Source organism: Heptranchias perlo, chromosome 18 (genome assembly GCF_035084215.1).
Source record: "Heptranchias perlo isolate sHepPer1 chromosome 18, sHepPer1.hap1, whole genome shotgun sequence".
Taxonomy (NCBI): domain Eukaryota; kingdom Metazoa; phylum Chordata; class Chondrichthyes; order Hexanchiformes; family Hexanchidae; genus Heptranchias; species Heptranchias perlo.
This window is the reverse complement of record NC_090342.1, coordinates 22,472,564-22,499,258: the sequence shown is the minus strand read 5'-3', so window position 1 is coordinate 22,499,258 and position 26,695 is coordinate 22,472,564. Positions and strand designations below refer to the sequence as shown.

The 26,695-nt window shown below is 39.7% G+C and overlaps 1 protein-coding gene across 1 annotated transcript in view; it reads left to right on the top strand.

Moving 5' to 3' along the window:
- Nucleotides 1-791: 791 nt before the first annotated feature.
- ing3 (inhibitor of growth family, member 3) overlaps nucleotides 792-26,695 on the top strand; it is a 30,090-nt gene continuing 4,186 nt past the window's right edge. The window contains exons 1-9 of the mRNA XM_067999522.1: nucleotides 792-968; nucleotides 1,111-1,182; nucleotides 4,270-4,370; nucleotides 5,780-5,845; nucleotides 7,425-7,521; nucleotides 18,558-18,629; nucleotides 19,165-19,281; nucleotides 22,922-23,085; nucleotides 23,875-24,062. Coding sequence (XP_067855623.1) covers nucleotides 941-968; nucleotides 1,111-1,182; nucleotides 4,270-4,370; nucleotides 5,780-5,845; nucleotides 7,425-7,521; nucleotides 18,558-18,629; nucleotides 19,165-19,281; nucleotides 22,922-23,085; nucleotides 23,875-24,062 — 905 coding nt within the window. The 5' untranslated portion in view covers nucleotides 792-940. The remainder of the gene's footprint in view (nucleotides 969-1,110; nucleotides 1,183-4,269; nucleotides 4,371-5,779; nucleotides 5,846-7,424; nucleotides 7,522-18,557; nucleotides 18,630-19,164; nucleotides 19,282-22,921; nucleotides 23,086-23,874; nucleotides 24,063-26,695) is intronic.

The window sequence follows — 26,695 nt, the reverse complement described above, 5'->3', positions numbered from 1 at the left end:
TCCCTCAGTGCTGCACTGAAGTGTCAGCATACATTATGTCCCACAATTTTCTGACTCAAGAGACCAGAGTGGTACCAACTGAACCTACGTTGATATCTCATAAGTCTTTGGGGTTTACATCTGTGACTGTCTGATATGAAGCTAAGTTTAACATTTTCCCAGAAAATCCATTGGTAATATACCTATCCCTTAAGAAGTAGACTTTTGGTGTCAAGTTTACATTTCACAGATTTTCTAAAGTACTTGTTCAAAATAGGTCGTAATGAGGAACAGCATTTTAAAAAGCACTGTGTTCGTCTTAGATGCTTCAGAAGAACCACCAAGCTCTCTTTGCGCATTGGATCACGAATAAAAGGCAACTGCTGAGTTGTTGTATGGAGAGTTTACCAGAGTAGGCGCAAGTGCGCATACAAATTAAAGAGCGCGCCTGCGGTATCATCGGAAACGAAAATGCTTTTTTAAAAAAAACAAAATAAAAACCCCAAACGATGCTGAGGCGGTGAAACTTAAGCCGCGCAGCCCATTCATAGCTTTTGGAACATTTTCACCGAACGGTCTCTGCAGCTTTATTCACCGCGCCCACCGAGAGCCGAAGGTGCAGGATTCGAAGCGGCAGGAGCCGAAACCGCCGGCCTCCTCGGTCAAAACAAAACTCCCCCCCCCCATCCTGAGACTACATCTCCCAGCATGCGTCTCGCGCAGACAGGTGGTGGGCGGGTCTACCAACCCCGTGACGACATAATACAGGCCATTCGGTTGAGCCAGTCGGAGAGCGGATATTTAACGCGCGGGGTTGGGCGCTCGAGAAGCCGTGGGTTTTTTTCCTCTCGTCTTTTTTTTCCCCAACGAACGAGCGGCGCTGCTTTGAGACGCCATATTGAAACCATTTTAGGAAAAAAAACTGTAAAATTGGCCGGTTTAAAAGCCACGCTTATTCAACATGTTGTATTTGGAAGATTACTTGGAGAGTGAGTATTGAGTACAACGTATTGTTGTGAAGTTGTGATTTTTTTAAAAAAAATTTTGGTTGAAGGAGAAATGTCGGACGGAAAAAGATGCCGCCCCTCCATTGACGCTTGTTTTTTTTTCTCTCCTTCCTTCTCTCGGCAGTGATCGAACAACTTCCCATGGACCTCCGCGACAGGTTTACGGAAATGAGGGAGATGGACCTGCAAGTACAGAGTATGCAGCGCCACGTTAGTCATGTCAGAGCCTCACAACTAACTGCCCATCTCACTCTCTGTGACAGTGCTTGCGAGAGCCGTGGGCCCCGCACTCACTTTTTAAAAATCACTCCCTCCCTCCCTCCTACCTACCTGCCGCCAGGGCTTTTTCAACATTCCGTATGGCAAAATTATTAATGTTGTTAGAAAAGTTTAGCAAAACACTGCTTTACTTTGGTTTAGGTATCGCTAGGCTATTTTGAGTGTTGGACAGAATCCGATCATTTGCGATTGAAATTTTTTGTTAAGTGATTTTCGATATGTCATGAATCTGGTGCGATGTGTTTGTTCTTTGCGGCGGCATTAAAGAGTCGTAGCAACAGTACACCATAGCAACAGCGTTCATCGCTTCGTCCAGCGCTAGGTTGAGAAAGTAGCCACACTTAGATCTGCTTATTTTCCCTATAATTAATTGTACAAACTTTGAATATGATTTTTCTCCACTTTCGTGGAACGACGCCCGCACTCTCTGAGTGAAATACTTGTGATCTGCCCTTGCTAAATATTTTTGATGTCATTGTAACTGTAACTGCTAATGTAACAGCAGTTTCTTCACGATGACGTTTAGCTGCCTGCAGTGTTTCGTTTCATCCACACACTTAAAAGTAACTTTTGAAACATAACATACTTGTGCATATATATTCTGAAATATTTATATGCCCACCATTAGAATGGTGTTATAAGTGTGCAGTGTTTAATACTTGAGTTATTGTATCATTCTCATTTGAGGTAATAGAGTTGTATTTAAGAATTTGATTCATAAAGTATCCTCTGTGAAAGTTTATCTTAAATGCATCTCAGGATAATTAATAAATATCAAATGGAAATAATATACTGCGATAGAAGCAATTTAAATTTTATCAGTACTTTCTAATAACTCAAAGAAAGTAAGTAAAATTGCCAATTTGAAAATTGCACTTTATTGACACAGCAGAAATATTTGCCACAGTGTCTGCTATGCTTTTGGTAACTGCTGCTTAGATACAAGTATAAACATGTGAGTTTGACTTATTTGGGCTGCTTATGAGTCTAATTAGAACATTTTCATGCACATTAAATAAAAGCTTGTTGCTAACTGCTAACAATGTCTGGTGGTGTATGAGCAGATTCACTTAGCATAAAATTGCAATAAACTCTTCAAAATGCAGAATTAATTTGAAATTGTCCAACTAAATGGATTGTGATACTGTGTGCGTAAAGAATTGGTGACATTACTTTTCATTATTCTTTATTCCTACTGATCAGAGAGTCATTGTGAAGGCTTCCTCTTCCTGACTAGTTTAATAAATTGCATTATATAAACAAGCAATGGTGTTTTGCTGTGAGCTATTTTTTTTCAAATCTCTCGATTGTTAGTTATTTTCACCCTTCCCTAGTTAAGAGCCTCTAATGAGGCTGATTCAATTCACATTAACAGTGTTCATGTTATTAAAACACAGATCTTAAAACAAACTTGCAAACTACATGCAGTAGTGGGTGATCCTCATTTTGGGTAATTTGTTCACTGTTAATGTGTACATTTGCTGAGTAAAAATCAGTGAAAGTATCAGGTGACACTAAAATGAAAAAGCAAACAAAACTGAAAGCATAGTTAAGCTATGGTTTATAAGTTTTTGAAACTGATCTGTGGAAACCCATACGTCAGAAAATAAATGGCTAGAACTAAGGGAAGATTTATGGAAATGCAGAAGAGGCTAAAATTCAATCAGAAGACCTCATAACTATATCTGAAAATTTGATGTTACTGTGATAGCAAACAGTAATTCACAATCATATTGAATAAACAGACCGTATGATTTTTATTCAATCAGTTGCGAGTTTTACAAAACAAAAAGAGGCCCTTTGGACTATTTAATACCATCCTCTCATTACAGTGTTATAGATATTAAATTATTGTGGTTATATGATTTCAGTCACTATTGCTGGCAACCCATTCCAACCGTTGATCACCCTATGTAAAGAAATACTTTTTTTTGGTATTTGTCCTAAACTTTGACTTCACAACCTTGAACCTCCTATTGTTCTGGCATTTCTGAAAGTGTTCCTCTGGGTTTACCTTATCATTTAACAAACAATTGGATGCTGCATTGGGGGGCTTTAGGGTCTTGCTGGAAGGGCTGAATTGCCTTCCTCATCTGTAATTATCTTAAGATCCTATTAAGTAACTTATATAGCTCTATTAGGCCCCTTTTCAGACATCTCCTTTCAAAACATAAAATACAAACAATTAATACAGAAGAAATGAGAAAAGAAACTAAATGGAAATCTTATAAATGTGAAAGAAAACATTGAGGACAAAATAATAAAGCCACAATGCACATGAATGCAAGTTGCTATTGATCACTATTCATAGGAGTCCTTAATATACCCTGACTGGTTAGTGGCAGTATGGGCACAGAGTGGGTACTGTATTAAGTACTTGTCCCACTTAAATCTCATTTATTTATTTCTAACTGCATCCTAATTGTGCTGAGTAACCCTTAGTTGAAGTGTTCCTGTGAACATAGCTGATAGATGCTGTATAACCTACAAAACACCATGTACTCTTACACAGTATCCTACCGTGACTTGAGAAACTAAATTCTGGTACAATCCAATAATAAAATAAGAGGGGAACACAAAAAAACTGAAGTGTTCCATTGGGTGGTAGGATCCTTGTGTGGTCTCTTAATCAGCATAGATTGTAGAAATGTATTGGCCAATTTCAAAAATAGGTAACCATAATCAAATCATTGATTAATCATCAAAATTATAGCAGCATTGGGCTTTGCCACGGATTTGCTTTAAGCCTTATTATCATCAGAGCTTCTCCAAGCTCAATGAGATGAATTCAGATAAGAAAAATAAATTTGTTCCCTATAAGGTTTGAATTTAAGATTAATTAGAGCCTGTTCCATTTACTTTTTGTTCCTGACAATTATGAAAGATCAAAAATATTGAAGAGAATTAAACCTGTATACTGCACATCTGAATATGTTGCACTAGGTTGACAACTCCACATACCCTCATGCATATTGTGAAAATAGCTGATTTTTCCCCTACACAGATGCAATGGATCAGTTAGAACAAAGAGTGAATGAATTCTTTGTCAATGCGAAAAAAAACAAGCCAGAATGGAGAGAGGAACAGATGGAAGCAATCAAGAAGGCAAGTACAGTTGGGTTAGTTTTTTTTTTAGCTATGAATAAAATATCATTTGTAAATCTGTGCCAATTCCTAACATTATAGCAACTCAAATTGGGTTATGCAAACACATGATATAATTGTACTATTCAATCACAGTTTGTTCTGAGTTGATAGTACTAATACTGCTTGCAAAAATGTAAACTCATTGACTATATTGTTGATGTTGTAAAATCCTATTACTTTTATTCAACGTTTCCTGTTTTTTGGATTTTTTTTTTCTTGTCCATTTTATTCCTTTCCCTCACTTCTCCTGAAGGTGTTGACTCCTTGCTATGTTATGGTTCAGTGTCTACTGGCTGCTCTCTGGTACTTTGCCTAATTAATTTGTGACCATTATTAATTTGTGAGCCTTGACAGCGAGTATCAGTAGGCTATTCAACCACAAGGAGTATTGCAACCAAGCCTAATGTTGTGCTTATGAAATCTCCATACATACACACTTCCATCAGGGCTCACTAAATAGTGACTAGGAGCAGGAAGGCTAGCCTATTTTTCCCTCCCTAACCAGGGAGTGCAGGTGGAATTCTAGTGCCTATATTCCAGACTAAGTTGAGATCAGGTCGGTGACCACAGACTGAACTTGGGATATTCCTGATCCCTATAGCTCAGCTGCTCACTGGATAAACTTGCTGGACTATCAGGGAGCATTTTGTTGATGCCTTTTAATTAAAAATTCTATTGCTGGCCAAAATTACATTCTAAAGTACTGCTAACGCAAATGCTGACCTTTAAAGAATGTGGGATCGTTTCCACATGGGTTCAGTCAATCTCCCACCGTAACTTTGGTGAAAGATCAGTAGAAACCCCAGAGAAATGGCGTAAATATCCATTTACGTAGTTCCTCCAGGGTTTACGCCAATCTTCCATTAAAGTTACAGGGAGAGATCAGGGAATCCCTGCAGAAATTCTACCCTATATTATAGTGCTAACCCTCCAGCTGGCTTAATACAAGGAGATTATATAGTTTGAGATATCTTTGGCGATGCATGTCACAGAAACTGTGCAGGAGCAACCAATCATTATTTTAAAATACTGAAAACATTTAAATAAATGGAACATGTGAATTGCTAAAGCTTAACCATAAATGGTTTTGCTTTATGTAATTGTAAAATTTACAGACTGTTTATATATTTGCTTTCAGTAGTGCTTCTTGGTTTGTGTTTTGAAGATCCTGTAAGAGAATGTAGCAACAAATTCAATAATAAATAAAATGTATGTTTTCAAAACATAATCAGTTGATAGTTGAAAACAAATATAGTTTGTGCCAGTGTTCGGGTTACCATTAAAAAAAGTGTGATCTTACCATTTTTTTTTTCTCCATTAAAGTTTGAAAAGTGAATGTTTAATTTCTTGAATCTCCTTTTTTATAGGACTACTATAAAGCCTTGGAAGATGCTGATGAAAAAGTCCAGTTAGCAAACCAAATTTATGATTTGGTGAGTAGGTGTCAAACAGTGTTTTAAAAAAAGGTACGAATCTAAACCAAATAACTACATCTTCCTAACATTATCATCTGGAGAAATATTGCAAATGACAATCGGGAGCAAATTTAAGGACCACCTGTATGAAAATAATCTAGTAAATTCCCATCATGGCTTTAGAAGGGGAAGATCCTGCCTGACTAACCACCTTGACTTTTTTGAGGAAGTGACATTCCAAGCGCACATGGAAAATCATATATTGTGCATTTTAATCTCCAAAAAGTAATTGATTTAACTCATCAAAAGGTTGTTATTGAAACTGAAATCAGTTGGAGTTCAAGGTAAAACTGGTGTGAATAAAAAATTGGCTGATGGAAAAAAAACAGTGTTAGGAGAGTGATGCTGTACACATCACCAGAACTCAGACTTGAGGGAATTTGTCATGTACTTTCAGGAGTATTCCACTCCCTTCAAAACTAAATCCATACTTTACATTATTCATTTGTTGTACTTTGGTAAGCAATTAGGAGAACTCCAGGTATGCCTAACCCTTTAAGGAACTTTAATCGGGAACCTTACTTTCCAGGTGCTTTTAAGAATGGCACGCTCTTCCAACAGCTATCTTTTGTTTATTGTGCTGTTGGTCACATCGTGACCCACTCAATCCACGGACAGTAAGCTATCTTTATAAACTTTTTTCATTGTTTATTGTCCTGAATGGCAGCTGTCGAATATGCAATTGAGTTGCTTCTCATAGAGCATGATTCTGACAAGTTTTCATATTCCTCAGTCCAACAGCAATTTTTCACATTCCTCAACCTGTCAAATAAAATACAGTCCCCACCACTTATAGTTGATAATGCGATTAGCCCGCTATAAGCATTGGACACTGTATCATCTTTTGTCAGAATCATTGAGGTAAATATCCAGCCATCATTACGTGCCATTGACTCACAACACTGAATTTACAGTTGGAGATGCTATTGATGTGACTGAATTCAATCATTTTCACACATTCACAGGTGCATTTTCCAGTCTGTAAAGTCATTCAACTAACATGGATTACGAGATTGTGCTGCAGGTCTAGATTTACTACTAAATAAAATCGGACATATATTAAGAACTAAATGGGTTGCATATTCATATATTAGTGTGTGCTGTATGGAATAAATGTAAAAACTCCACGTCTGATCATTCTGTTCATCTCCAACATCGGGGGAATCGCTGCCTCCTACATCTATCGGCTGATGAGTGAAATCTACAACCCTGATGACCACCAAATCTAACTTAATAAAACCCACTGAGACCTGAAAAAAAAAAACAGACACAAACACAGGATGATCCATGGAGGGATTTAAATACAAATACAGTATGATAATGAGGTGGGAAAAGCTTATTAAATTGCCCAAAATAGCCAGCACGCTTAATGTGTTATAAGCAGCGCCTTTGTAATTGACTTCAGTGGTAATGGCAAATGGTTAACGCTATTTGTCCGGTATATGCAGCTGCCGTAATAAATGTGGACAGTGTAAATGGTGGGGACTGTAATAAAGAATAGTATATATTTATTAGGTTTTGTATTTTGATTAACCAGGTGGATAGACATCTACGAAAATTGGACCAAGAACTTGCCAAATTTAAAATGGAGCTTGAAGCTGATAATGCTGGAATTACAGAAATATTAGAAAGGAGTAAGTACGTTCATGTATTACAGGATTGAACTTCAATTCTAGAGTTCAAGAGCTTATTATTAACATTAATAGTATTAAGCTGATGTTCCTGGTAGACTGCAAACCAAGTTCAGAAATGAAGGTAACAGCAGTAATTTTGTAAATTGCCAGTAGTTGTCAGTAAAATGCAATTTTCATTTGATAGTGTGATTTTATACAGATAAGAAGATATGGGTAGCTGTATCCTGCCAGATGCAGTTAAAATTGAAATTTTTCTTCATATCCCACAAGGTGTTAAACTTTTTGGTGGATCAAGACATTTTAACCAAAAACAACAATTTTCAGAATATAAATAAATGTATGTCATTCTTTTACGTTTTTTCTCCTCTGCCAGTTTCTGAAAATTAATGTCATGGAGTGGAACTACTAACTCTTTCCCCTCTCTGTTCTGCCAACCAACCTATGTCATCCTCTCCAAAAACTCCTCTCCACCAGATCCTTGGGCGGTGGTGGTGGTGGTGGGTTGGGGGGGCGGGGGGGTGCTCCCAACCACGCTGCCTCTTATACAACCTCAAATCTGAGGGTTGCTGGCTAGAGTGCACATGGCACATGGCTTATGACTGGTCTTATCTACTTCTGACTTGACCATTTCAACTGATTTTGCCTTTCTCCTACAGCCAAATCTTTATACTATTCCAGTATTGCCCTCAAGGGCGTGCATAATCTCAAACTCCTTGCCAACAACAAACTGCCTTCTTCAACTTCCACTCCTGTGAAGTGCCTTTGGACATTTTACTACGTTAAAGCCAATATAAATGCAAGTTGTTGGTGTCCATGTTATCTCAGTGTTGGAAAGATGTTAGACAATAACTCGGGTACATGCTAATTAGTTGTTGAGGGGGTGGGGGAAGTACGGGGAGGAGGATGGAGACAAACACATCGATGAGGGGGAAAACTAAGAGAGATCCAGACTGGAAACATGCTCAGCTTGGGTGGGGGAGGATCAAGATGCTTGGTTGGGGTGGGGAGGGGAGTGGTCATGGTTGGGACCAGAAACATACTTCATGGAGCTGAGGGCCGTCAGGACAGCTATTCGGTGGGGGTGTGTGAGCATACTGCTTATGTTTGGGGGCCGGGAAGTTGGCTGCGAACTTTGCTTAGTAGGATTGAAAGAGGCTAGTGGGGTGGAGTTAAGTGGCAATGAAGGCGGATGGGAAATTGAGTCTACGAAGGGGTTCAAAAGGTAACTGGTCAGTGTCAGGTTTTGTGTACGTCAACTGGACAATACACATTGCTCATTACGGGAAAAAGAACCTGGGGACTTCATTCACTGCTTGCTAAATGAAATGATTGTGATTGATCTGGCTAGTACAAGGTGCCAGAGGTACACTGCAAAATTTCCCAATTACAGCATTTTTCTACTTTAGTAAAATTTGTATGTAGAGAGGGTAAGGGATGATAGTAAATCAAATATATTAAGACAAAAAAATCTCAGAAAACTCTATTAAACAGGCTTATACTCAGTCTTTCTGATTAGCGGAACATTGACTGTTGCATAGCCACCGTGGCAAAGTTGTGGAGTTGCATGGATATTTGAAACACAAACGTGTAGGCTAACAGATTGGCATGTAAATTTACAGACCTTCTACTGAAAATACCCATCGCTGTGCCACCTACAAGTAACAAGTATTGTATTGAATTCTTGCAACACAAAATTCTGCATGAGTGCCCATAATGTTATACTTGCAAAAGTACAGATGGTTAGGCTGCAGATAGATGACAATTGTTGTGTCAGTAGACTTGCTGTGACCAAATAAAATGACCAAGATATTAGATTCTTTGTGAAGCCATAAAACTATTCTGAGTGCAACTATAAGTTTCTAACATCACTGTGGCCTTGCTGTTAGCATCACAGTGCAGTGTAGATTTATATAGCAATGACGTTTCCATGGTAGGTTCACACTCCTACTATCCAAAAGTATTTTTTACACTGACTGTGCCATCTATCTCTGTGAGCCTGGGGATTCAACTTTTCATGGATCCTGTGAGCAAAGGTCAAGAGGCATGGGGGGAAAAAAAAGTTACATTTTCCCATTGACCTGACAATGGAACCAAAATTCTTGGCTGGAAAAATAAACAGTACTTGATGGTTACAGATCTCTGTCTGAGTAATGCTCAGAGGCTGTGGGAGTCTGCTTGAAATGTAACAATACTCCAAAAGAGTAAGAGCAATTTGGAGGCAGTGTTGCCATCATTTAATGCAACACTGTTGATGACTGCTTCAATTTCTAGCCATAGTATTCTCTCAACAGTAAAATGGAGTGCAATTAGTATGGGGAAACTTGGAAATTACCAAGACTAAATGGGAGTTCAAGAGCCTGACCAATTATACTGGACAGTCCTGAGAAAATGGTGGAGGGTGGTGTTGGTGATCCTCTCTAAGAAAGGAGTTCTTTCTGGGTTCCTTTTGTGCAAGGAGTTGAGTAACAATCTGTAAGGAAACCTTTTAAATTTAATTAAATGATTCCTCGTGGTTCAGGCTCGAGCGTATTGTCCAAATGCAAGTTTATTACTCCGACACAAATAGTATAATAACTATTACGGTTATACAAAAAACTCATACAACCTGGTTTCCTGCAGACCCAAGGTGATCCGGCTTGGCTTCTGTAGGTTGGACTTCCGACCGTCCTGTCCGCTTAACTAACCAAAAAACCCGCTGCTTGTCCTTATATCTTCCCCTTCCATTTCCAGAACCTTCCCCTTTAATGTGAGCCATCTCACATGATGCCCAGAATGTATATTGAAGTGAGGTTCCTCCAGACCCTGACATAATGGCCATGTTGATAGTTTAATTGCTAATCAGTTTAACCTGATGTCTCCTGCCTGGCAATACAAAGGGACAGGAGATCCCTGGGCATCCCAGATAGATAATGTGATGACTGGTTGGCCTCCATTGTTCCAGCTAAGCTCTGATATTAAAACACATCCTGATCTGATAATCACATCAAGATGTGATTAACTTTGATGGGACACAAAGCAAATTCTAACATTCCCCCCTAATGAGCCTTAGTTTCAAACTCTGGTTCATTTTTATTTTCCTTTTCTCTCCAATTGCGCTCAGTTCTCAGCTGATCACCTTGAGTCGACGAACTTACACATTGTGCAGTAACAAATTATTTACTAATAATTTTGCTAATTGCGTATGAGCTTTGCATACTCATGGGGACCCTCCAAAAGACCCCTGTAAATAGGCAGAGCCTGCCGGACCTGCAGCTGATCCTCGAACCGGCGACACACCTTGCGTATATGTATCAAAGTAATAATGACAGTGATGGTCAATACAAATTGAACAACTAAGAAAGCGTAAAAGAGCATACAAGCCCAGACGGATTGCCCCACATTATATACTGTTTCCCACCATTTGTGGTCTCCTAAGGTTTTAATGCCTTTCTCGATATCTTTATTATCCTGGTGCATACGAACCAAATGTTCTTGCGAGGTAGTTGTATGTTGAAGGATTGACTTCAAACTAAGATAGGAGGGAATCGGCTGGACCACCGACCATAGGGCTTCCCCCTGTAGGGGCAGCTCCAACTGTATTTCTGTAACGTTGTGCAGGTGAACTGGTAATAAAATTTTACCACTGACTTTGACAAGTTTTACCACATTTTGACAAGTTCAACTGGGGAGAGACAGAACATAGTGCTACTAATGGGGCGAACAGTTTCCCCATGATGTAGGTCTGAGGCACTGGTTGTAACGCAATACCTTCCCCTGCCTATGTAGGCAGTTCTTGCCGGGCCAGAACTCCATCGGCTCACGGCGACTCTGCAATTTGGAGAATGCTCGTCCAATGTGAACCCACACACAGGTGTAGTATGCTGGTATGCATCACACCTACACACCCACTCATTCCCAACTTGTCGGCAACACTCCAAGCCTGGGGTTAACTATGTTAATCAACCATCAAGGATGGTCCCGATACTCCTTAAGATAGTATCGTCATCGGAATGTTCAATGACTCCTATGGATTCCACCTTGTACAACCGCACAGGAGGGGCTGTAGAGTTCACGATGATTGAGACTGCCAATATCACTGGGACTTGGCCGTCGCTGCCCTGAGAGTGGGCTCGAGGAGCGAAAAAGGCCAGGTCATGCCGCCTGATGCGTTTATATTCTTCTTCTGTCTTATTGGTTCCTGGCCAAGTGGTGATTCTTGACAAAGGCAGGAATACGATTAGATTCATGGTCAGGTAATCCTCTCTGTGGTAAGGTAAGCACAAAATTTCCATACATACTACAGGTAATTGCTTTGGAGATGTTCTGCTGGACTCTTGGTTGTTTTCCCCAATAATCTCATTGACCTTATCTGAGGTGGACTGCATGGCCTGTACTATTCTCTTGGAAGGATAACAGCATTTTACCTTGTTCATGGATTAGGTCCCCACTTTGGTCATTTAATTTGGTTAAACGACCCTTCTGATGTCCCCGCAAGACTTAGTCGTGTTCCCACATGGACTCGACATCTGTACGATTCAGGCCAGCGATGCCGGCAGTGGCTCCTATCTCCACCCATTCGGCTAAACCTCATTTGCGTCGGGCCTTTGACCCTTCACCCATATGAGTCAGGGCACCTCCAATCTGTCCTTTGGTTCCTCGCCTGTGCGTCGCCTACCACTTCATTTAACATGAGGCGAAACAAATTAAGGTAGCTACTGTGGCACAATCCATCAGGCATATGCAGAGAGGAACAGTTTCAAAGCGCATATCATTATATAACAAATCGCCTGATTCCATCAATTCTAACCCATTTGTTTGTGGATTAGGGAGTAACATGGGACAAGGGGGACTCTGACTTCCGGCAGCGTTTTTACCTGGTTTCCCAATGGCTTCTAATCTCACACGAGAGCTAACATAGGCACTGTTGTCACCCGGTTCACAACGGACGTTACCACTGCCTATTCCAGAACTGGGGCCAGTTCAACGTTTGAATTAGTACCAGGCTATTCTTTCCATCAGGTTGTTGGGATATTTTCCCTTTATAGGGCACCCCAACATCCCTTACAGGAGGGGCAAACATGTCAAGCTGGATCCCCACCGATGTTCCATTACCGTTACAAATGCATTTTACCCTTCCTCCACACATGTGCCAATAATTCAACTTCCATGTAACCAGGGCTTGCTACCTCCTAGCGGCAGTTCCACCGTCGACTCAGTTGTTCCTCGATTTAGTCTCACCCTTTCTTCTCTGGTCGGAGTATATTAATACCGTTCATCTTGAGGACCACTCCGGCACTAACCCTTAATCACTGCTGAGTGACACATTTGAAGCATGCCCAACTCGATTATCATGCGCATCCGCCCAACTCGATTATCATACGCATCCACCCAACGATTCTCGCCATACCTGGGAAGTGATCAAACACAGTATCTGGTTACTTATCAGTCCGTTTACTGTTTCTTCTGGCCTTGCCTCCGGTCCTATTTTGGCCAATGCAAGGATAACTGGGGTGAGGGAGAGGGTCCCGGGGTTATATAGTCACCGGACAGCACCCACTGGGTCGCAGCTCCCTGTCTGTAATGGCCATTGGTTCATCATGTGGCCACCATTCATCGGCATTATCCAGCATGATAATTTTTAAACTATCTACTTGTCCCTTAGGCACCGGATCTTTATACGGTTTCAGCTGGTTAACATGGACCCAGCGGAATGCATTTTTCCGCTTGGACCCTTGACAGTGTATTTTATATACTTGTGGACTTAATTTGTCAGTGATCGGTTAAGGACCCTCGAACTTTGGGTTCCATTTCCCCTCTTGACAATTGACCCGGGCCATCACCTGGTCGCTCACCTTATAACCTTCAGAATCGGCTGACGAACACCCAGGAGACCTATTCTGGCCATACCCAAGTTACTGGCTGCGGACCACTGCACCTGCTCCAAATGGTTTTGGAGCAATTGCATTCTTTGATCCATGCGGACTCCTTCCACCTGGGGGCCGGACAGACAACCAGCCAGCCACATTCTCCTCCCAGTCATAATTTCATAGGAGCTAAACCCCGTACTCTTGGAGGGGGTTCCCCTAATAGCCATTAGAAGGAGTGGTAGCAGGCTGCCTCACTCCTTCCCTGAATCAGTGAGGGCTTTCACTAACCGATTTTTAAAGGTACATTTCACTATTCCTGCTGCTTGGGGATTATACAGGATGCAAAAGCGTGACTTAATCCCTAACGATGTAAGAGTTGCTTTCATCACCTGACCTGTGAAATGGGAACCTTGATCGGATTTGATATTTTCTGACAGACCCCACCGGGTGAAAACATGCTCAATCAGGACCCTTGCAGTTTGGTTTGCAGTAGCTTTGCTGACTGGGAAAACTTCTACCCATTTTGAAAAATAATCTACTACCACCAGGGCAAACTCTCTGCCTCTAGAGGTGCCGAGGCAGGGTCCCAATATAGTCAATTTGGAGGGTTTTCCATGGACCACTTGTTGCTTTTACATGGGTCGGTGGGACTTTGATTTTTGGGCCTGGATCGTACTGGGCACAGATAATACACTGATCTACCACTTCGCACCATTTGTCTTACATTAGGCCACCACATATTTTTGGAATAATCTGTGTTGGACCCTCTCCCTTCTGATGTCCACTGGACACATTTGTCCAATGGGACAATTTCAGCACGTGGAGAGTCTGGGATCACCAGCTGGTTTTGGAATTGTAGTAATTGATCCGGTTCCCATGTGATTCCTCCCTGTTTTTGGGACAACCTGGGGGCCATGGCATGGTGCCCTTCATTGCTTGCCTAATTGTTGCAATCCAAGGGTCCTGGCTCTGCATTTCCACTAACGTTGGGCTATTCCGACGAGTGGACTGCAGCAGATTAACGGAAGCCTTAGCCACGGTCGGGGCTGCCCATTCCTCCCCACTCTCCCGGAAGCCTCTGGCCAATTCATCAGCCTTTCAGTTCTCATCTGCCCAGGGGGTATTTTTAGAATATGCTTTAACCTTCACTGTGGCTACGGGATGTTGCCGCTCCCTCGTTTGGCTAAGGTCATATTGCAGTAATCCAGCTGTGGGGAGTGGTTTGCTATCTGCGGAGGCAAAGCCTCTCTTTTCCCAGATGCGTAGACAATCGGTTAGGGATAGGCAGGTAAAGTGACTATCAGAGAAAATAGTTAAAGGCTTTCCCCCTACTGGCATTTGGAGGACGTAGGCTACAGCAGCCAGTTCAGCTTGCTGTGCCGATCGCCCTCCCAACAACTTAACTGATTTTCCTATGCCCTCCTTGGGTGCATAAATCCAAATCCTGACACAGGTCCCTCTGGTGTAAGGATGCTAGACCCATCCACAAAGACATGCAATGAGTGAGGTATAGGGTGGGTGCCAGAAGGCCCTTCACCTGGTTCTGGTATCACCAAAGTGCACTCATGCAGTTTTCCTGGTATCAGAGACCAGCTGCTAAATACAAGGGGGTGGCCATATGTTTGACTATCAGGATACATTCTTGCAGACCCAACGTCCATCGTGCAATCCTGTTGGGATGCTTTGAGGGTCTAACACTAATCTGAACCTAAGTATTAAAATGTTCGGGTCTTCGGGCTTTTTACAGAAACTCTTATTTGAAATACTGCAGTACTGGGTTTCTAGGAATAGAGGCTACCAGTAGTTTTATATTTCAAGTTCATTTGCGGGATCAGGGAAATCTACCAAGAATTTTAAGTCTGCAGAGATTTTTTTTGGTCAAAAATCTTAGGTGATACTTGATGAAATTTGACGATGTTCCCATACTTAACTGTTTTCATCTCAATAAAACCAATAACGTTGGCAGAAGTGCACCAGCTTTGCACAGAAGTTTTCTAAATGGCCTGTTTGGAGTGGAGCTTCTGTCTGCTCCAAACATGACCATCAAAGTAGGTGGGGGTGAGGCCTGGAGCAGCATCCTAAATGTTAGAGTTCCCACATCTTGGGCCATCATTGGAATCTAGCATGATTGGTTGGGAAGCATTGTCTTGTTGCAGGTGAGTGGTGGGGTGGGAGAGGGGGTGGTGCCTGACAACTCCCATTCCCTGGCTGGGGCACTTACGATGTAGTATCAAGCGTTCTTTACATGGCGAACACCCTAGATGTACCCCTAGTAGTGTGGGCACTCTCTATTTGTAGGCTAATTAGGGAACATACCCGACCCAAAAAGTTTGCCAGGGTCGATGGACCAAGGATTTTCAGAGCTTAATTCGTTAAACTAGTAACTTTATAAATGGTCGTATTTACCCATATTATTTATTGCAGCAATTAGATGCCTTTAAAACTAACTTTATTAACCTTATTGGAAACTATAAGGATCATGGAGACATCCATAGCCTCCTGCAGAAAATGTTAATTATGGCAGACAATTAGTAAACTGTACTAATCGTTGTATCACAGGCTGACCTTAATTGTAGTGTTCATTTTTGGACAACTCTTAGTCATATCCATGTGTTTGGATGAAGAGAACATAAGAACATAAGAAATTGGAGCAGGAGTAGGCCAATCGGCCCCTCGAGCCTGCTCCGCCATTCAATAAGATCATGGCTGATCTGATCCCAACCACAAATCTAAAGAACACAAGAAGTCGGAGCAGGACCCGGCCACATAGCCCCTGGGCCCTCTCCGCCACCCACAGGGCATTGACCGATCCGAACTCAGCTTCATGTCCAATTTCCTGCCCGCTCCCCATAACCCCTAATTCCCTTTACTTCTAGGAAACAGTTTGGATAGAGAGATGGCTGAAAGGTGAGGCAGCGAAGGGATGTTTCTCCGATTGGTAGGCAATGGCTAATGGGATGTCTCCAGGATAAGTGATGAGATAACTATAAATAAAAATGATCTGAGTTTAGACACGAGGGTGGATATCAAAGTTTGCTGCTGATACCAAACTTAGAAGAGCACCAAGCTTCCGGGAGTAAAGCAGGAGACTGCAGGAGGACATAAAAAGGCCTAGCTAACTGGCAGATACAGTTTAATGCAGAAATTTATGGGATCATGCATTTTAGAACAAGAATAAAGAATAGAAGTATACCTTAAATAGTAAATTTCTCAATGTATTGAAAGGATTTAGATATGCAGCTATATCCTTAAATATGGATCGACAGGTTAAAAGAAACAACAAGCAGAAAAATGGGATGTTGGGATTTGCACAAAACAACGGTTAGGCCACATCTGGAACACTGCGGTTTTGGGTTCCTCAGTATAGGAGGTGTAATATAATAGCCCGGGAAAGAGTGAAATGCAGATTTACCGGGTTCATAGCAGGGACAAGAGGTGTGATTTTATAAAGAAAAGCTAGAGCAACAAGGGTTGTATTCTCTTAAATTGAGAAGATTAAGGAGGAATTTAATAGAGGCGTTCAGTGATAAAAGGGAATAGACAAGATGAACATAGATTATTTTCATTGGTAGGGAAATTGAAGAGAAGAGGCCATGATTTCAAAACAAGCATTAGATACATAAAGGAGAGATTAGAGGAACTTATAAATGCAGTTATTGGAATGTGGAATTCTTTGCCACGGGGGTGATCGACGCTAAATTGATTACAACATTCAAAAGGCACTGGAAAGTTACTTTAAAGAAAAGGAATATAAGAGGGTATGGAGAGAAAGCAAGGATAATAAGATTAGTTTGTAGAGAAGGCAGGTTAATAGGACTGTGTAAAGTTAGCCCCGAGATGAGTCTAAATGCAGCGCAGGCCAGAAGGGCGCAATGACCTCCTTATACTAAAAATTTCTGCTTTAGGTACATGACAAAATAATTCATGGGTTTAAGCTAGTTGACCTTGATGCCTCCTCTATTATAGTTTATATTCCATTAAAGATGGTAATAGCAAAAAAAATTGCATAAAATGTAGTTATTGTATAATCTATATTTTGATTTTGTGCAATGACAGAATAAATGTAGTTTGACATTTTAATTTACTGTTAAACCTTATCAAAGTTTATTTTAGGGATGATGTGTGGTTGTACAGTGTCCAACTTGACAGTATTTCATAAAATAAATGAAAAATAGCTGCAAAAGTGCACATACTTGTCTGTCAATTAAGTGGAAAGGATAACGGAGGCTGGCATTTGAAGAAACTTTATCCAAAATGTGTACAAATATACCATTTGATTTTTGTATGTGGAAGTGTTTTAGTGAATTTAACTATTATAACAGTGCCTGAAAGTATACCTGACTCTTATAAACAGTGCCTGATAGTTTTGTTCCTCACACCAATTTTTACTATGATAACAACTGCAAGCCAATGTTATTATATTAAGATGGTCCTACCTGCACAAACTGGTATCAGTAATAGTAACCATGAAGTTGTCAGATTGTCATAAAAACCCAACTAGTTCACTAATGTCCTTTTGGGAAGCAAACCTTCCTTCCTTCCACAGTCTGGCCTATTTGTGACTCCAGTCCCACACCAATGTGGTTGACTCTTAACTGCCCTCTGAAGTAGCCATGCAAGCCACTCAGTTGCATCATACCGCTACTCAAAAAGAAGGCCTACCATCATCATAGAGCAACTAGGGTTGGGCAATAAATGCTGGCATTGCCAGTGACGCCCATGTCTTAAGAATTAATTTTAAAAATAGCATATAATTAAGAAGCACTCTGCTACACTAATACAGATTGTAATTCCAGTGCAAAAGTATATACAGCATTTCTGACTGGCTTTTTTTTGGTCAGTCTGGAGCCTGACACACACGGAGCTTAATTAAAACCAAATTACTGAGAAATCAGTATAAAGTAGAATTTCCATTTGCCTCATATGCAACTTACATTCTCTGTCTATAAGGCTGTCCTAAGATTGGCAAGAGCCAAATTTTAGGGACCCCAAGTGTCTTGGGGGTACTCCTGAAATTAACTGCTAAAACAATGAGCACAGAATACTGGTAAATCTCTTGCCGCTTATGTAATGACATTGGCTTGCAGGGTTATCAAGCTGAGTGGGAAGAATCTTAGCCTCCATTAACAGGCCTCTATAGTTTTAAAAAAAAATAATTTAATTGGTTGTTTTTCCCTTTTTTGCTTTCAGGGTCTTTGGAGTTGGACAATCCACCTCAGCCAGTTAATAACCACCATGCTCACTCACACACTCCATTAGAAAGTAAGTGCTGAGTAGTGCCCTTTACAATCTGCTTGGTTGGGCTTATTCACTTCATGTTCCTTGTACAAATAATACTGTAAATACAGTGGTTATATGGTTATTATTATTTCGATCACACTCTTAAACTAAGTAGCTTTTATCTGACCTGAAAGTGTTCAATGCACAGATACTGGGTGCCACAAGTGGAAAAGTGTTCCATTCTCCAGCAGTTAACATCTGTCATCTTAGTAAACTCCAAAAAATACGAATTTTAAAAAAACCAAATACACACAAAAAAGGTGAGAAAAATCACCAAGGTTAAATGGCATCTTGCAGCTAATGTTAACTTCTTGCATTAATATTTTAAAACTCACTATAGCACTCACGCTGTTATCTTGTACTTGTACTCAGCTGCTTCAGAGATTTTTGTTTTTGATCGATTTCACAATGTATTGATGATGACAGAATCTGCTGTTACTACGTAAATAAACATGCTGGTAAATAAGGTGTTTACATTCTGTTCTGTTTCGATTTTTATTTTGTGATATTTTTGCAGAACGGAAATATAACCCATCTACCCACCATGCTACAGACCATATTCCTGAGAAGAAATTCAAATCAGAAGCTCTTTTGTCTACACTTACATCAGATGCTTCAAAAGAAAATACGCCAGGTAATTTGAATTCTCTACCAACTAAAACAATAGCATCATTTTAGGGATAACCATAATAACCAAATCAAATTATATCACTTTTACTATTCTAAATGATTCATTACAAGTGGCTGATTAAAAGATAATTTTTGTCAGGGAGTAGTGTTATTGTTTGACCATGTGTATCAGAGCTCAGAGTGGACCGTACAAGCACAAATTAATATTAGACAATTGTGGACCTGCCATGGTAAGTTGGAGCATAGGGTTTCTCTCTCACCTGTCTTGTTCATCTTCATGGTGCTGCTTCTCTCTGTCTCTTTCCTTTTCTGTTTCAGGTGGAAGGTAGTGAGTGGCATGACATCTGTTACTTTCCATTCCCATTTTTGACTCCTCCCCCTCTTTCCCTTTCTATTTTCACTTTTCACTTTTCCTTTCCCTTCTCCCAACTTTTTGCCATCCCTTCCTCATCTCCCCTCACTTAGCCTTCTTGTCCCCTTTCATTATAAGTGGCTGATCAACAGTTAACTGTAGTTAGCAAATATATTAAAAGTGCAATCAGCACTTTGAAAGCTGAAGTAGCTATTTCCCAGTTCAGACCTGGGGGGACAACTGTGGGGAGGCCATTGGAGCCTTACAACACCGGGAAATGGGCAGGAAAACCCTGGCAACCCAGAGGAGGTAGCGGGCAGTCCTAAGAAGCCTGGTCAAGAATGTGGGAAAGGCCTGATGGAGCTTAGGAGAAGTGGCAGGAAGATTCGGGAAACTTGGAGATGGTGGCAGAATGTTGTCAAGAAGACCCAGGAGCAGCTGTAGCAGAAAGCAGATGGAATGTGGAGCAGCAAAGGGCAAGGCAGTATGAAGAGGAGCACTGCGGCCTGCATGATGGAAAAATAAATGTATTAATAATACTTACCTGCAGTACCAACTAGAAGAATGTACCTGGCAGATGAAGCTTGGAAAAGCAACAGCACCACTTAATTTTGGGAGTACTGAAAGAGCAAGTGGATTTTTCTTTACAATTAAAATGAATACCCAAGTGTTACACCCATCCTGGACTGACAGCCATTGCAACAATGTCTTCATTAAGAAACAGGAAGCTGCAGCAGTTGAAATGTGGCCTGATATGTTTTTTTGGAGGGGTGTGGTGGTAAATTCTGTTTACACAATGCTGTAACAGGTTGGAGAAGCTGTCCAGACAAAGCTAAGGTAGAAAATGAAATGTATTTCATTTTTAAATTGAAAGATAAATAAGTTATTTTTCAGTAATTCATTTGGAAGTTTACTTACCTCAAACCAGAAAAATAACAGTGACGCAGCCCAAAGGAACAGATCAGAGATTTGTTCCACACCACCATTCTGTGGTCAGCGACTGCAACTGCAGACCGACTGAAAGCAGTCATTTTTATCATATACTTATACTTTCACACAAACTTTACGTGACAGGAAAAGCAGTGACTTCTTTAACAATGAAACCAATTGTTACAGAACCATCTACAGTTGTAACAGGCATTGCAGGTAAATTTGGACATCTTTATAATAGTTTTACCGTAGAGAGAAGTTGACATAGGATTTCTTAATGCACTTCGAAATGGTCCACATACCTTGTTTTAGTGGTACCATTCTTGCCTCTGAGTCAGAAGGTTCAAGCTCCATTCCAGAGACTTGAGCACATAATATAGGCTGGCACTTCAGTGCAGTACTGAGGGAATGTTGCACTGATTGGAAGTGCCATCTTTTAGATGAGACGATAAACTGAGGCCCTGTCTGTCCTCTCAGGTGGATGTGAAAGATCCCATGGCACTATTTGAAGAAGAGCAGGAGAGTTCTCCCATTTTAATAGATTTTTAATATATTATAGATAGATGTTAAGTTATTCAGAGTATTCTTTGTTACAAAATTTGGGGATTTTTCTGATTCTTTTGAAAATACGCGTAACTCAAAATGGAGCTACCTATTGTAAATCAACCTCAGCACTCTGTGATATTTGAAACTTGTTATTTTTGGTCTCCTATTGGGTTTGCCATGTCGCAGCAGTCCAATTTAGATGGAAGTGTGTACCTGCATGGGGGAAGGTTTACATGTGTTTATTTTCTCGTCAATCAGTGGGTGAAAAGACTTCAAGTAAAATAAACCAGTACTGGTATTGCTGTGAGATTAAATGGCTGTATAGAGAGCTGTGCTGGTATGTGATCTGTGAGTACCACAAGAATAAGTGGATTCCAAAGTCTTCAGTGAGATATCTTTCTATACGTTACTGCCCACATTGTTTATTATGTCACACCACTGTGGAGGCTAGTCTAGTAGAAAACTATTAAAATAATAAATCACTGTTACATATACCACCATGTTGTGGCTCAAAATCAAAATGGTTAATCCTATCTAGTCAAATCACTCATGTACCTAGCATAATAATTGCTAGTTGCATACAGTACTTGCAAAGTAGTTGTAGCCTTATCCACACAACATCCTTGCAATAAACTTCATTATCAGTTCTATTGAATGTCCTTTGCATTATAATTTTCATCCATCCCTTATGCAATAAATGTGTTAGTTCAGGACCTTAATGGATGTCCAAAGTGAAGTAAATTATTCCATATATGTAGTCCTTGGACTGAAATTTCTACATTTTCAAACAAAATAAATCCTTTTAAACATTTCTGTGGTTTTGGAATACAGCACTATTGAGCCCAATAATGTCCTGTAATTTATTTTAATAAGTATGTAAAGAAAACTATTCAATTCAGGTTAACAATGGTAAAATAACGTTCTTCATTCCTTTTTTCCATGCAAATTAAGATACAACTGGTATTATTGTAGATGATTAAAATGTAGCTACATATTGATGGTGTTGATCATCTGTCTGGAACCTGCTGCTCCACACAGCAGGACATACAAGATAAATGGGGTCTGGTGAAGAAATTGTTGTAAAGTATTTTTTAAGTGGGAGAAATTGTTGAACTGTTACACTTTCTTAAAAAAAAAGACCACAATCTTACACTTTGTTTAATATAGTCTAGGTTTTTTCCACAGTTGTTTTTAAATCACATCATGCTTAATGTTGAAAACTGGAAGGAAAAGGTGTCTTAAAATGCAGCAACTAATTTCTTTTCAGCAGTTTTGGTAACTTTGTTCCAATGGCTAATTTATTTTCTTTCCATTCACATTTTCTTATCAAGACTTCACTCTTTGCATTTTTTAATTTTTCAAGCTACAACCTTAAGGGCTCCCTAGTCTTTTGGCTCTAGAGTAGTACACACTAACTATAAGAATGAAAATAAAATTAATCACTTATCAATCGTGCACTTCAGAAAATGCTAAAACCAATACATATGGTGATGATGAGATATATACATCCTTATGGTATCAATATTGTCCCCCTCCAAATCAAAACATAGGGTATATGTTTCTAATGTTTGTCAACGGTCATACCACTTACATTTGAACTAAAGCTGATTTATTCTCTAGTTCACATTCTCTTAAGGAGTGCAAAGTGCCACAATCAGTCTGTCCATTGGAAGAACTATTTTTTTTTAAAAGTGAAACTGGGTTATCAGATGTGTGATACATCATATATGGTTACTTTTTAAATAGAAATAATTTGGCAGTTCATGGAATATGTTCCCACTTTTTGCTGATTTGTATTTTTCTTTGTTCTTTTCAGGGTGCCGTAACAGTAATTTAACATCAACTTCTAACAGTGTCTACAATATTAATTCATCGCAGCCTCTCAGCTCATATAACCTAACCTCATTATCTCCAGGAGCAGGACCAGGAGCTGTAGCTATTACAATGGCAGCAGCCCAGGCTGTTCAAGCAACAGCACAGGTAATTTAAATGATTCTCAAAGGTTTTATTTTGGTAGAAATGCGAGCATATTTGGTAACATAAGTAAATACAGTCCCCACCACTTACACCATACCCGTTTATCCCGGACAGCTGCCTATATGGGACTAATGGTGCTAACCATTTGCCATTACCAAAGGTGTCAATAATGTGCCCATTTGATTTGGATCCTAACTAGGTGCTGGATGCTTCTATAATTCTGTCTGCTAGGCATTAACACAATTAATATATCCACATCAGTAGAGCTAAGAAATAATTGGTCATGAGTTTTAATTCTTAGTTAGCTGGAAGTTTCAAAAGTTTTTAGCTCATTCATATGTACAGTAATAAAGCTACTGAAATGTTAGGAGTAGCCATAAATGCAGGGATAGCTATAACAATGTAGACTCATCGAACCTGCTTGATAACTTGTCCATAAATAGGGCTAAATGGTAAATTATTTGTTAAAATGAACTGCATCAAACTTCTCATAGTTATACTGTAGAAATGTACACGTTTTATTCTGGAATTGAGGACATTGTTAGCTATGGTCTTGTGCTTTAGTTTGTTGTGTATCCCACATTCCAGTGTAGAACCTTTGTGTCCATGTACTGTATCACAAATCTGATTTGTTTATTATTGTGCTATAATCTTCCAAATATTTATAAAGGACAGTTTATTGCTACAAATATTAAGTAGACCAGTTGTTAAATTTTTTATTACAGAGTAAATATTTGTGATGCACTTAAATTACAATTTTGAAATGCAAAGATTTTACTTTTGTTGTATAAGATGAAGGAAGGGAGGAGGACATCTACTATAAAGGCCACTTATGAAGCATTCAAAAACAATGACTTTCAGCTTGCACGAGAATTCTCTATCTCAAGAGAATCAACTGGATATTCCTCAACGCTAGCCTCTACACTGACACAGACATTATCTACGTCAGCCACAGATTCACGCAGTGGTCGAAAAAACAAGTGAGTGTTTTTGCTATTAAGGAGTTCTTTTTTTTTGCTTTTTATCTGGTTACTGTGTTTTTCTTTAACAAGGTTTAGAATATATTTTATTTTAAAAATGTTAACAAAAACAGTCAAAAACAAATCACGTAATGGCCAAATATAACATCCGTCTCTAAAGTCGTGTTCATTTTAATAATGGCTATTTCAAATCTATAAGGTGTATTTACACTGCAAGTTTAGCATAGTGTAAATCCGGATTTAAGACCTGACTTAATTTTGGAGTGAAGTGGAGTGAAAAACTCTCCTGAGCCTCACTTTGCTTCATTATGATGTCATGTCGGGCCTGGATTCCATTTTTAGGCTATATTTACATTTTAACTGTAGTGTCAGAAACTGTTTTTACCCCAAGGTGTTGAGTATATTCAAGACTGAGATCGATAGATTTTGGGAATCAAGGGATATGAGGATCAGGTGGGAAAGTGGAGTTGAGGTCCAAGGTCAACCATGATCTTATTGAATGGCGGAGCAGGCTCGAGGGGCTGTATAGCCTACTGCTGCTCCTGTTTCTTGTGTTCTTATGTACCAAAGCTGCAATTAATGGAAATGTATTCATAGTAGTACCTCTCTGGTCCCTGTTATGGGGGGGGGGGGGGGGAAGTCTCCAAATCATTTTAAAACTTACAACCAGCCACTCTAATATAACTGTTTTGTACTGATCAAAAACCCTGTATGTTTAGAAGAAATGGAAAGTGATTTGGTTCATTTGAGTTTCAGCATTGGATCAGGTGTACATTTATGAATTGAACTTTTTTGCCAATTTCCTATTAGAGAAAAAGGGTTTTGTATTTGAAGGATAAAGTACCTTCTGTCTCTGGATTTAAAATACCCATGATAAATTTCCTGATCTAATTTCGCACAGGATTACATTGAAATCCTGTATTAGTGCAGTTCATAAATATGCAGTTCATGTTAGATAAGAAATTTATGAAATTGAAATTTTATCACTGGCCCATATTTGTAGACCATCCATAAAAACATTCTTGAAGCTTTTACTTGTCAATTGTGACTTCAGTTTTCAAGGGTTTTTTTTTTGTTTCTTGCTTTCTTAGTGTAAAATGAGTTTATCCAAGTGTGGACTACACCATTTTTGGGGCTCTGTTACTTGTAAATTCTGTTGAGGGATTGTTTGAAGTTGCTTGTTTCTGGTATTTTGTTACCTAATAATTAACTGAGGGAAAAGATGAGAGCAAGGGTGGCTTGCACAGCAGAAGAGTTGTTTATTATAGATTGAGATGTTTTCTGGGAAAGACCTACCAAGACATCAAAATATGGGATAGTATGCATTGAACAGTATAATTTTTGTTGGTGTTGGCATGGATATATTTCCTGATCTAACCTATATTATTTTGAAAATGGACGATTATTTCGCCTTACTATGATTCTATAAAAAAGGAAATTGGATAAGTATTTGAAAAGGAAAAATGTAAAATGATGCAAGGAAATGAAATTAAAGTAGATGGGGTCAAATTGCTTTAGGCCTGAAATGGGCACCATGCACAGACTGTGCAACCAAACCGGGAGGCCTGAGACCCACCTTAAATTGGGCCTTAATCCTTGCTAATATTATTTGGGCAAGCTGCCAAAGGCAGCTCGCCCATTTTAAATGGATGAATATCAGGCCACTTGTCTCGCCAGCAGTGTCCCGAAGGCAAGTCCTGGGAGGGGGCTAGAGTGGCAGTGGTGGGGGTGGGTGGGAGCAAGGGGGAAAGAGATGGGGATACCTTGGAGCTGGGGAGGCATTCCTGCTCCTCTTGGCTCCAGAGGAATGTTTTTAATTTTTTTAGTGGACCTTTTGGTGGAAGCCACTTAAGAATCATCAGCAGAGGAGGCCTAGCATCTGCTCCGCTCAATGCTGTCCAATTTGGCAGAGGGCTCCTAATACTGGAGTTGGGTTCCCTCATTTATTTATGCAAGGAGCCTAATGCCTAATTTAGGCGACTGTTGGAATGATATTGATGTGTCCTGGGAAATGAAGTATACTGTACATGCTCAGACTGCACAATCCAAATTCAGCTCACAGAGTCAGTGCTCTGGGCAAAAGAGCCCAAACCCAGGCTTTTGGGAGAGACTGAAGTCTTGAAGACACAAAAGACATTTTAATGTATAAGTTTAATCATCTTATTGTGAAACATGTAATTTTTGACTTTTTCAAAGATTTTATTTAAACACGTTTATGTTCGACATGAGCAATTTCAGTTACTGAGTAAAATAATGGCAGATGAAAAAGTTTTCAGAAAATATTTTCTGACCAATTTGTAGGAACCCAGTGGCCAGATTGTGCAGTGTATTGAGTTTACAAGGCAAAACCCTTTATAAATGTAGACATAGACATTTATAATGGGAAAATAGTGTAACAAAAATTTGACAACAGGAAATGAAGTTGTGTAGCTGGGAAGGCTATATATGTGTAAGATTTTTAATCTACTATAGATAGATACAAGACTCTTCCCTCACAATGTAAATGAACAACTAACTAGTCCATGTGACAAATGTAGGTAGGTGATCCAGAATACAATGTTTGCAGGAGTATTAGCCCATTATAACAATCAAGTATTGAATCACTGTTGCAGAATCTTCAAAGCTTGCAATAC